Source organism: Phoenix dactylifera, chromosome 17 (genome assembly GCF_009389715.1).
Source record: "Phoenix dactylifera cultivar Barhee BC4 chromosome 17, palm_55x_up_171113_PBpolish2nd_filt_p, whole genome shotgun sequence".
NCBI lineage: Eukaryota > Viridiplantae > Streptophyta > Magnoliopsida > Arecales > Arecaceae > Phoenix > Phoenix dactylifera.
In genome coordinates, this window is record NC_052408.1 from 4,872,498 (window position 1) to 4,885,329 (window position 12,832).

A 12,832-nucleotide genomic window follows, 5' to 3' on the forward strand; every position below is an offset into this window, starting at 1 on the left:
CCCAACTCCCAATCGTTCTAGCATTATGGTATGATCTACAAAAATAAATTTTAGGAGTCTAAGATAGGCTAGGTAGTTGCTTCTAGGGGTTTCTAAGGTCAATCAACTCTCCTTTGAAAAATTGGGCGGTGTTCAATTTATTGTAGTGTATTTGAGTTCTTATTAATACCTCATAATCAACTTGTTCTTGCCTAAGAACAAGGAAGAACATTGCCAATAGTTTATCTGGTTGGATTGCTTAGCTTATCCGGTTTGAAATAAAGGGAAGAGGTTTCTGCCCTCAACAAGTTAACTTAAGAAAGGAATTAGAAAACCTTATTAGATATACTCATGAACCTTGAAACCGATGTAGATAAGTATGGATGAGAAGAGATATGAAAAAGGTGACATGAGACATCTCTCTCTCTCTTTTTTTCCAGTTGTGTTTTTTATAATTTTTGGATGTGGGATTGGGGTTGGAGGGAAGTAGGATCAGCATGCTCTTTGTTTGATATAAAATATGAAGTAGGATTAAAATATAAGTAGAAGAAGAAAGTAGAATAGACTAATACAGTATCCCATATAAGTAGTATTACTTATTAGTAATCCTCTTTCTAATTGTTTTTCTTAATTGAAGCTTCATGTATTCTTTTTAACATATCCCATGTAGTGACTAGTTTTCTTTGGAATAAAAGTCTATCCGACCTAATTACCTAACCAGATCTAAAATCCTTAATTTGAGGACCTTTACATCCTTGTTTATTTGCTTTTAATCTTTAAATACATAACATATGGCGTGATTTTATGACAATTCTTGATGTTATATATACATTATGTATTTTCGATTCTTATAAGATTGATTTCATGATAATTTATAGATTTAAGGCATATGGATTAAGTACTTTGAGTTTGAGGAATTGCTAAAAATTTATGGATAGTGGATCAAGCAAAAATGCATTTATTTACTAGTTATCATGGATACATAAATTCATCAAAAGCAAGCTACTCATTGGTGAGATTTTTATATACCTTTTTGAATTCATTTAAAGATATCTATCATACTCAAAAAAGTTATATTGTTTGAGAAGCTAATGAGTAAAGGCACATTGATATCCATAGAAGTTCGAAGAATATTCAAGTTGTATCAACTAAAGAAATTGAGCTCCAATGCTAGGTTATAAGTTTTCAGCTTGGTCTCAGGCTGGTGACTCTCTCTCAAATGCCATGAAACTAAAGGGGGAAAACTGTGATTTACTGTCACGTTGCAGATGATGCCCGATAATATACAATACATGGGGTGCGAACCGTGCGATACATATGTATCTATAAAATAAGTATGTGTAGACTCATACATGGAGAGCCAAAGTTGAGAAGCATGGTTAAACAGTAGTGAAGGATCTATGGTTTGCTTGGTGAAGGTTTTAGCTAATCTTGGTTGGAAGGCATTTTGTGGTTTGCTAAAAGAACCAAGGTATCTTTGTGAAGTTAATTGATCATGGCTGAGTGTGCATCATAAGACAGGGATTTAGAGAAAGTAGTGTTGAAGAATTTTCAGAAATTATGTGAAGCATATTCTTGTGACATTAGTATTGTTTCTAGATGAAGTGTCCCGAACCAAGCTGGGTAAACCATTCATCTCCTACTGCCACATAAAGAATGGATCAAATCTAACATTTCCAATATGGATATTGATAAATAGTTGCATATCAAATACATGTGATATTGGTTTGCCTCGACTTTTAAATATCATTGCATAGGAAGAGAAAATATCTGTGATTAAAGACTTTGGTATTTAAAATATTTGTACAAAACATTCCATTCACTCCTTTGATTTCAGTCAAGGATTAAAAAAATCTGTCAAACCTACATGGCTGTTCTAGTCAAATGCTGGTGCTTTAAGCAGAGCATACTCAAATGTATTGTGGCAAGACCTGGCATGAAAGTCTACTAGAAGATATAGCCTCATAACTGTGTTCCGGTGGGAAGCAAACTTGTTCCAAAAACATGACACCAATTCTCAATATTTAATGATGTACCTCAAAGTTAAGTATCCATTTCTTGTGAATTAAATGATCAAACATCTTGCATTATTCTTTTTGAAGGGAAGTAGGAGGTTTAACCCCCACCCAAATTTATTACAAAAGAAACATATTACAACTCACTTAGGATATTCCAGATGAAATGAGTAACAACAAAGAAATAGGAAAATAGTTAAACAGATAAACATTGAATCAAGGTTCGCCGTACCGGTACCGAACTCCATACCGGTGCCGCACTAGTATAGGCGTACCGAGTGTCGGTATGGTACGGTATGCGGTATGTCAGGCGTATCGACATTGGTGTACCGATACCGGTACCCATCGGTACGGATACGGTACGTTCGGTACCGACCGGTACCGATCGGTACAGCGAACCTTGCATTGAATAATGTTCCAAAGCAAATAGAAATTTGAAGTTGCACATCGTAGACCAATCTTTAGAGAGTCGAACCACCTTCTTAAGCACTATCTCAGATGAGTTGTATTTCTTCGAAAAAAAATTGAAGACCCGTGCGGACGTGTGTTTAGTCCCACATCGGTTATTCACCAGAAAGATCTTGGATACTTATATAGGACGAAGGAACCCAAAAAATACCTTCCAGCTAGCTATTTTGGGTGAGGTCTTGGGTTGTGACAAATGGTATCAAAGCGGACCTAGCCTATAGCCCATGTGGACTAGGGGACACTGCAGCATGGGCTCATTAAGGCTGACCACAGGCCAATCGTGATATCTGTAATTAAATTTGAATGAATTTGGACCCTAATCCTGACGAGGACGTCAGGGCTTAAGCGGAAGCAAAAAATATCTTCCGGCTAGCCATTTTGTGTGAGGTCCTGGGTTGTGATACCTTTTTTTCCATAATGTCCAACAAATAACAATTGTAAATTGATCGCAAGCAACCTTCCAAGAATTTAGATTCTTAGACTATTTAGAAAAAATATAGACTACTATAACATAAGTCTAAATAAAGAAAACGACGTTCCCAAATTTGAGATGCCATCAACTTGCTTATATTTCTTAGTTTTAAATTTATAATTTCAAAATCAATATTTTATTTTGAAAATATGAATATGTTTTCAGGATTAATAATCCACCGTAAAGTTTCGTATATTTGGGTACCAAAACATGCTAACCCAGTAGCCCCTATTATATTATATGTCTGCTTGTGGTGCATTTTAGGCTGAATCTATTGAAATTCACCAACATGTGCCCATGTATTGTTCCATTAAATTTAGGGAATTTGCACAGCATGTGCCTTAATCTGGTTAAAAGTGGCACATTAATCCTTGACTACATCCAAATATATTATTAATTATTTGGCAAGTTTGTTTGTAGCCTTGAGGCAAACCCAACTTACCCATATAATTCAAGTGCTGAAGGCAATTTCTTAATGTCGATTTCAAACTATTACAACTGCTTCTTTTAACACATTGAGAATAATACATTCCTCCCATAGTCCCATAATTTTTGCCTTGGTATGATGGTCTTCATATATGTTTTTCATTTTATGACATACTTATTGATTTTAGTAAGCCATTTACTCTTAGCTACTAATTTGTTGCATGCCAATTTACAGCTATATTTATATTGTGACTATTTTCCTTGTTTGCATGCTATTAGGCTTGTTGTATGAAATGCTTCAATCAACCAAAGCAAAGGACTCAAAAGCAACATGGAAGGTATCTTTTGATGCAAATGTTTAACCTTGTTTTCTTGTATCCATTCTTTTGATTTACATATGATTTTGTTCTCATGCTTATGTACCATTAGCATTGATGATCTTGTAAGTGATCTTTATCATGTCTTGAGGTGATTGAATCCATCGATCTTTACCAGAAATTGATAAGTTGGTTTAGTTATTTTTTTTTTCATTTTAGTGGATATGAATTTTAGTAAGCTTCTGATTGTTTGTTTTGTCTACTTTGGTAGAGTCCTTGTCTCTAAAGCACCTTGTTCTCAACCGCCTTTTGCTAACAAGATTTACTACGTAATGAAGCTTCAACATTTGATTGGAAAATGTAGTCATTAATTTAATTATTTAAATAAAGTATAATATTTGATAGAAAGGATGATTGTTTTACTATTTGTGGAGTTTTGTGTATTCAAATGTAGAACGATACATTTCATGCAGTTCGATACTTATATTTTATCATGCTAGTCTTAATATTTGATTTTATTTGTTTCTCCCATCTTAATCTTCCATAATTTTAGTTTTCATATCATGTTCCTAATGAATTTAATTAATAGGCTTGCTCATCTCTTCGGGCAAAAAAAAGGAAAAAAGAAAAGCTCGTAACTGTGACTAGCAGGACTATGCTATTTACATGGATTTTATAGTTTAGTTAGCATGTGATTCATTGAAGTTTGGAAGCATTTTAAGATTCTTAATCTAACAACAACCCTCTAAGCTGATGCATGACTCTTACACAAGGCAACTTTAGGCAAGAAAGAGGTTCATCAAGAATTAGACAACTTGATTTTTTTAGGTAAATGGCAACTTGACGTTTTTGGAAGCCCTAATGTTGGGTAGTAATTGATGTCTTAATAGAAATATTCTCTGAAAATATTGTGTTTTGCTTGAAAATGAAATGGAAATTTATCATACTAGGTTGGAAATGCAAACAAATTGGTATATCCTCGGCCATGCAGATAAATTAAGGGGATGTTTGAATGCCTGAAGATCCTATCAGCCTGAGAAGATCTTCCCAGCACGGACCCTGTTTTAAATTTACATGGGATTCAAGGTTGCTTGAAGAGATGATATGATCGGTAACCAAGAAATGCTAAACCGGCCCGTACCGACCGGTTCAGCCTGTACTAAACCAGACCGGTTCGACCGGTCCGGTTCGGCGGTGGAAAACGGTTTTGGGCCCTATGAGGCTGGAACCCAGCGGTACTGGGCTGCAATCGGCCAGTACTAGATGCATACGGGTGCGAATCGGTCAGTTCGCACCGGTTCGCCATAGCACGCTATGCGCGCTGCGGGCAGTGCGCCATTTGTAGATTGGTTCGGTATCGGTCCAAATCGGTTCAAACCGATCCAGTAGACGATCAGTACGCTTACCGATACCGGTTCAACCTACCTTGCCGGCAACCATAACAAATTCCTATCTTTTGGCGATAAGTGATTCCATTTTTAAGGTGTTTTATCTTATCCTTGAACAATGAGAATTTCTATAATTATCTACTGCTTCATCTCCTTGAATCATTCCACTTCTCATCGAGAATTAAATGGAAAAGCTATCCCGAAAGATCATATCAGGCCAATAAGATCTTATCAAGCCAACAAGATCTTTCAACATCCAAGCACCCCTTACATATGGAAGATGCTTGTGTAGTGGTTCCCTAATTTTAGGGCATTGATTGATGTCTTAATAGAGGCATTCTCTGAAAATGATTGCGTGCTTTGCTTGGAAATGAAATGAAAATTCATCATACTAGGTTGGAAATGCAAACAAATTGGTTATCCATAATCATACAGTTGTGTTACATGCAAGGTCTGCTGAACCGGCCGATTCAGCACGGTACAAGCCGGTACCGTACCGGTACCGACGCCCATCAGTATGGTTCGACTATTGAAAATAGTTCCGGCCTTATAGGGGCTAGAACGGATCAATTTTCACTGTGTACCAGTGCGAACCGGGCCGATTCTCATGGTATAAGCAAGTACCGGTGCGAACTGGGGCTAGTTCGCACCGGCTCAAGTGCGGGCGCCCTGTGCATGGGGAAGCATGCCCCGTGCGTGGGAAAGCGTGCCCCGGGCGCGGTTTCCTGCGCCCGTGCGCTGCCCCGCGTGGAATATTCAATGCCACTGTGGCATTTAACGCGAACGTGCGCGCGTTTGCGCGGTATTTTTTTTATCTTCGCCGGTACAGTACCGGTTCGGTTCAGTTATGTACCGGTACGTACCGGTACCGATGCCCACCGATACATTGGTATAATTGATACGGCGGACCTTAGTTGCATACATGGTATGTTGTACCGTACCGGTACCGGTGGCCTCGACACACCAAAAAAATTTCATACCGTACCGTACCGATACTATGCTAGTATGGCATCGGTACGGGGTTCGGTACTGGTATGGTGAACCTTGGTTACATGTGAAAGATGCTTGTGTAGTGATTTACTATTAGGTGTATTATACATGAACTTGATCTTCATGTACAGTTCTCTTAATATATTTGAGAAGAACTCTCTTTATCTCTATATATAGTTAGATAGAGAGATAGAGAGAGAGAGAGAGAGATGAACGGACTTTGCTTCTCTTGAGAGGAGAAGGTATATACTTCTCTCAACTCCAAAATCAATAATGGGGGATTTAAATAAAGAGTCATACCATTGATCTTGATCTATGCCACTTAAATAACCTAGAAGTTAAAAATTCACATATTTTGATGGTTGCAAATCTAAGTATCATGTGGACACAAAAATGGATGGTTTCCATTATACTATTATATTAAAATACACGATAAACATTAAAATTGTGAATCTACCTTATTGATTATAATTTACACATGCTAAATATAAATAGATTGAAAATCAATAGATTTTAATGCTTGGGTCAAAGTAAAATGTGGCCCCATATTGTTTTAACCATCCATTTTTGTGTCCATGTGATATAAAAGTTAAAGACCACCAAAACACATAATTTTTAGTTTTTAGACATTTTTAGTGTCATGATCACTAGTGTATATCTTTGTTTTGGATACTTCATTATGATCTTAGAGTTGAAAGGAATAGATACCTTCTCTCCTGACGAGCAAGGTCGACCTCATATATCTATTTGTTATCATGATGTTGTATTATTACCACAATGTCGATGACATCTTTTAGACTTGTGCCTTAACAAAATTAAAATATGCTTTTTCATTTTCTTCACTTGTTTCCTAAGTTATTGTGATATTGCGGCCTAGATATATGCTTTGAACTTCGCCTGAAATCTTCAAATTATAATTCCTGGTTGCTGGAATATTTCGTTTTGCACTTGTTTTTGCTGGATGGAAAGTTTGTTGAATCTCGGTGAAGTTTGCAGCATATTTGGATTCTGTGAGATCTTTTGGTTGAGTAGGTCCAAGTTCATTGACTATCAGTGATTTTGGGTTCGTAAAGACTTTCTTCTTCATTTACTAACCTATTGAGGTAAAATCAATAATTTTAGCTATCAGCATATTTTTAGCTTCCTCAATCTTTATCTTAGTTTTATTCCCTATACATGGTTTGATGCATGCAATCCAATTGCTATGCAGACTAATCAACCTCTACTGATTTATAAATGGCCATTTTTTTTAGACTTGTGCCTTCACAAAATCAAGATGTGCTTTTCATTTTCTTCACTTGTTTCCTGAGTTATTGTGGTATTACAGCTTAGATATGTGCTTTGCACTTTGTTTGAAATCTTTCAATTATAATTCTTGGGTTAGTAAAGTATCTTGATGATTGGACTGTTAGATAAGTAGTTCCTTTGCCATGTTGTTGCTGGATAGGAAATTTGTTGAATTTGGGTGAGAGGTTTGCAGCATATTTAGATTATATGAAGATCTTTTGGTCGATCAAGTTCATGATCACTAACTATCAATGGTTTTGGCTTCCTAAAGATATTTTTATCTTCATCTACTGACCTATTAAGTTCAATCTTTGTTATCCTTCCTTTTTCCACATTTTTCTCCAGTCTTTTGAGTTTATCCAATCTCTATCTTGGTTTTATTCCCTATATATGTTTGGATGCATGCAATGCAATTGCTATGCACAACAATTAACCTCTTCTTCTTTATAAATGACCAATCTCATTTAAAATCAATTCCGTATGCCTATTTGACTCTTCTTTGCACTACTAGGCTTTTCCTTCCTTTCTTATTTTACCTCTTATTCCTCCTAATATGCAGCCCATATTGCCACAATTACTTCAAACTCGTATACTAATAAATAATAGTATAGAAAGCTAGTACATATAGTTTCTTTATGTTCGAACATCTATTGATATAAGATAATGGTTTCTTGCTATTATCATCTGCAGTTTATACTTTGGGACAACAAATCCTCTTAAAATGAAAACCAAAAGAATAAAACAATGGTGAAAAGTGCCAGACCATCTTGAATGATAGAAGCTACTTAGGATATTTAGGTAGAGCTTTAAGATGAGATCTAGGTAAGGTGAGCCGTCTCGATATCCAATCCCATACTATTGCCACACTAGCATTATGTTGGTACGGTATGGTACGAGATCTTTTCAGCATAATGAGGGTCGGTGCGCCTTCCGTACCGGCTCTCGGTACACCTTCTGTACCAGGTATCGGGCCGAATCGATATGGTATGGTTTGCCCCATATCGCCCGGTTTGGGCCGGTACGGCGGACCATGGATCTGGGTATACATGCATATTTTACTGTAAGATTTTAAAATCTAATACTGGAGGTGGTATTGGCTTTTTTCCAGATAGGTATAGTATCAGTTTTATCGCGTATGATACATGGGAAGGACAAATCTTGGTCCTATATTGGGATGCCTAGAAAAGTACAATTTTTGAATAATTACTTTATTCTCATAGTTTATGTAATTTTTTTCTTTTTTAAACCATAATCTTTGCACCCATGCAACTTAGTAAAAATATTTAAAGCTTATAACATATATTAGTTTATTAAAAATATATATTTTAAGAATATATTCAATATAAATGTTACAAGGAGAAAATGCCAGATATGGAATTGAAAGTCATGCATACAGATTCTTGTTCTTTCGTCGCATCCACCTCGGCAAACAATAATTGTCTGTAAAAATAAATGAATAGTTAATGTAGTAAAACAAAATATCTATTAAAAAATAAAGTGCTCTCTTTATATCACCACCTACTTAGCTCTCTCCACATCACCTGCTCAGCGCTCTCTCTTTCCTCTTTCTCTCCCCCTAAGGTTTCTTCTTCTTCCTCCTCGTGAGCCGAGAGGAGAGAGAGAGAGAGATGGACCCCACTTCTTCGCTCTTGAGCAGTGTCTACTGCCTCACCCTCCAATGAGATCTGTACTGCACCCTCCTGCATTTTCGATTCATGGAAGCTCCTACCAGTAGGCTAGGAATGCCTTTGAAGTTTGAACCGTCCATAACAAGTTCAGTAATGATAGGTATCGACCCGTTTCAGTTGGGAAGCACGATATGTGCATCTTACCAGCTGAACCAGGACTTGCACGGGCTGGAACTGGTGCTTATCAACCCGACTTGATCTAGGACATCCTGGTTTTACTTTTTTTGGCGATGTAGGGGGCATCCCGATACCGGAATCTTGTTAGAAAGGTATGTACTAGTTGTATTATCGCGTTTCGAGGTATTCAAAACATCCTTATTACTCTATATCAATGTGTGTCACTTTGAAGCCGCTGCAAGCCTATGCACAACAATTCGGGCCAACACAAATGATATAGAACTGTGGTATGCTGTGAGTAGTCAAGAGCAAAGTATGCTGTCTTGGTATGGGCCATATTGGTGCCCCCTGTCACTATATCGATATGCCCGGTATGAGACCGGTTCAGTGTACCAAAAGTATTGGTACGCCCCCTTTTTCTTTTACTAGTCATTTGGAAGTTTCTTGAATTTTTCCTTGCAGAAACCTTCATATACTTGGCTGCATTTCTTCACACATAATGTTATTGTGTTTGGGATTAAAGACAGAATGTTGCTGTTAGTTCATCTTGAAAATGGTTAACCACAATTTTAGAAGCGTAGGGACACTCAGCCCTATATATTAGAAAATTAAGTATTTGATTTTGTGGGATGCCAACTTTTGACTAAAGAAACATTTTTAAGATTAATTTCTTACCCAAATCATTTATATAAAAGCACAAGTGATTTTAGCTATTAATTGCTTTAGGGAACTTTTTTGATCTTTTTTTTTTGGGTAAACCGGCGTCTCACTTACATATAGATGTGAGCGTGCCGCGAGGAATCAGAATACAAAACACGATCAAGTCCCTGTGGGATGGGGCCAGCGCCATCTCATATGAAGTCTCCGGAATGATGAGCTGCGTAGGAGGTGACCCAGTCTCCACACTATTCGCCTTCCGAAATATATGTGCGACCCAGAAGGAGTCAAGACTGTCCAAAAGGAGTCAAATATCCCTGACTAGAGGGTGTAGATCTGGCCAGGCACGCCCGCACCTGATCCACTCAATCACTGTGGCAGAATCACCCTCCAAGAATATTCGCTGGGCCCCCAAGTGTACTCTAGCATATACAAGATCCTCCCACACCGCACGCAGCTCTGCCACTAGAACGGACTCATCGAAAATGCGTCGGCCTCCTGCTGCAATCAACCTGAGCTCCTGGTCTCGGATCACGAAGCCCACTCCACATCTGCTGTTGCCCTCGGAAATACTGTCGTCAAAGTTTACCTTGAGAAAACCAGGAGGTAGGGGCTCCCAAGATACCATGGGTACCATAGCATGTGTGGGCGCTACAAGAGCCAAAAGGGGGCCCCAGATGTTCCTGTCCTCTCCAGGTGGAAACTCTACCGCAGCGCTCGCCAGCTCAGCTGCATGTGCAAATGCTCTGTCCACCACTGATCTCGGATAAAACCTTTTGCCCTCGAATATCCTCGCATTCCTATCCAGCCAGTGTGGTATGCCAAATAAGCCCATACTGTCTCTCTCTCTGCTCCTCCAGGTCTCCGACCTAAGTCCCTCAACCGGCTCAGAAAAGCATCTATGGAAGTGAAAGTCCACCGGTGGGAAGAAGCTAGACCCCATACCTTAAGCGCCCGCGAGCATGTACTTTTTTGATCTTTGTATCATGTGATCTCACCAAACTATGTTGTCATTGTTCATTTACTGTAAATGAAGAACTTTATATTTATCTTTGGATTATTTAATGATTTATGAATATCTTTATTCTTCCTATATTACTTTTAGATCTGGCCATGATGCAACTATATGTACAGAAAGAAGTAATTTATCTTTTAACACATACGAAATAGTAATGACCAATTAGCAGAAAAAAATTCATTATATTTTTACTGTTTACTTTTGGCTTTTCCCCTTTCTCCTGTGCATTTCCTATTCCAAAAATTTCAAGTTTCTTATATCTCTGATAGTTAGGTATCCACTTGTTTCAAGATGTCTCACATGTCCAACTTTCCAAAAGTGAGGAAATCTTGATTCATCTTGAGACCACCAACCTTAGTGCATAAAACATCAACTGCAATAGTGAGATTATGAGCATTGCATCCATTTGAAATATTATAGTTGGTTTGAAGTGATCAAACTGACCCAGGCCTCTGATGGATTTATATCAGACAATTTTACTGAACTCTTTTACCTGTTTAAGCACCTAACAGGTTCACTAACATCTTTTATTAGGATAATTTATGGCATTGCATGTATGTTGGAGAATATTGGACCTTCTAACTTGTTGCTTACAGGTACTCATCATGGATAAATTTACTGTCAAAATCATGTCCTATTCTTGCAAGATGGCAGATATTACGGATGAAGGAGTTTCATGTATGTTGGTAAAAACTGTTTTGGAAAATTTGTATTTTCCTTTTGATTCTTTTGGTGTTCCAGCAAAAAGACAACATATTTTCTCGTACTTCTTTATTGCTTTTCTAATTTTCTTTATCGCTTTTGTACTTGTATTAGCTTTATTATATTATATAGGCATATAGCTGACATCTCTATTACGAAATTGTATTCAAATAACTACTATATGTGCTTGTTCAGAAGGCATACATGCTTTGCATAATCCAAAAGCCTTGCAAGCCTAAGTCACTAGCTTATATGCAACAAAATCATCCAAGTGGTCGTTGAATATCTTTTGTTTCATTACAAATTACAGGATTTTGATCAACCACATTTTTGTTTGAATTTCTGGAGGTCAAATAATGTTTAATTGTGGTCAATTAAGTTCCAATCTGTTCTTGCAGTGGTGGAAGACCTTTACAAACGAAGGCAGCCATTGCCTTCAATGGATGCTATATATTTTATCGAGCCATCAAAAGAAAAGTAAAGTTTTTCTTTATATTGATTTATTTATATATTTTCCGCTTTCTTACTCTAAACAGGGCATACAAATTTATATTGTTGCACTGGAAGCTATATAAACATGCATAACTTTAAGTGCTCTATCTCTCACTTCAGGCATGATACTTAAGTCTTATATGCATCCATTTACTCAAGTCTTAAATATTGCAGAAATTTTTTCCTTGTCATACATAGGTGGATATTCATTTCCTGAAATATTTTATGATTAGTTTCCTTGAGTAAAAATTAAATTTTCAATATGAAATGGTCCATGAATTTAATTGTTTTGATAATACATTGTGTGTTGCCCTCATACTTCCAACTTCACTTATACCTTTTTCTTTGCATTTGGTAATGGGCCTATTGCAATGTTTACGTAAATGATCTTAAAAAATGGAAATAGCAACATACCTCTGGACTCTGGTCCCATTATGATTTCTTTCTCTTTTCTTGATGTTTCATTTTTCTTTTTTTCTCTCTTTACTATCCTGAGTAGATGATCGCTGTGTTCTCTAAATTCTTCATATTTCACCAACTACCACTACTCACGACAACCAAAATGTCTTTTGCACTTCCATCAAATATTTCTCATTATCATATGCTCTCATCCATGTCACTTGTTATGTATTTTTATCACAGTGATACATTAATAAAATCAATCTTTTTAAATTTGTTATGCACTGATGTTGGAGATTGTTCATATGGTTTCTGATGACTGGGTCTATTGGATAATTTGGATTTGTGTCAAGTCAACCTCTTGTATGAATTTTTGGATACTTAAGGTTCACTTGACCCTTTAACTGGTTGTTGTTG

General features: G+C 37.0%; 1 protein-coding gene across 2 annotated transcripts in view; it reads left to right on the forward strand.

Moving 5' to 3' along the window:
- Window positions 1-12,832, forward strand: part of LOC103708268 (SNARE-interacting protein KEULE) — a 45,859-nt gene that overhangs the window by 4,325 nt on the left and 28,702 nt on the right. For both annotated transcript variants that reach the window (XM_008793109.4, XM_026805090.2), the window contains exons 2-4: window positions 3,640-3,698; window positions 11,419-11,500; window positions 11,923-12,001. In XM_008793109.4, the coding sequence (XP_008791331.1) occupies window positions 3,640-3,698; window positions 11,419-11,500; window positions 11,923-12,001 (220 nt within the window). The remainder of the gene's footprint in view (window positions 1-3,639; window positions 3,699-11,418; window positions 11,501-11,922; window positions 12,002-12,832) is intronic.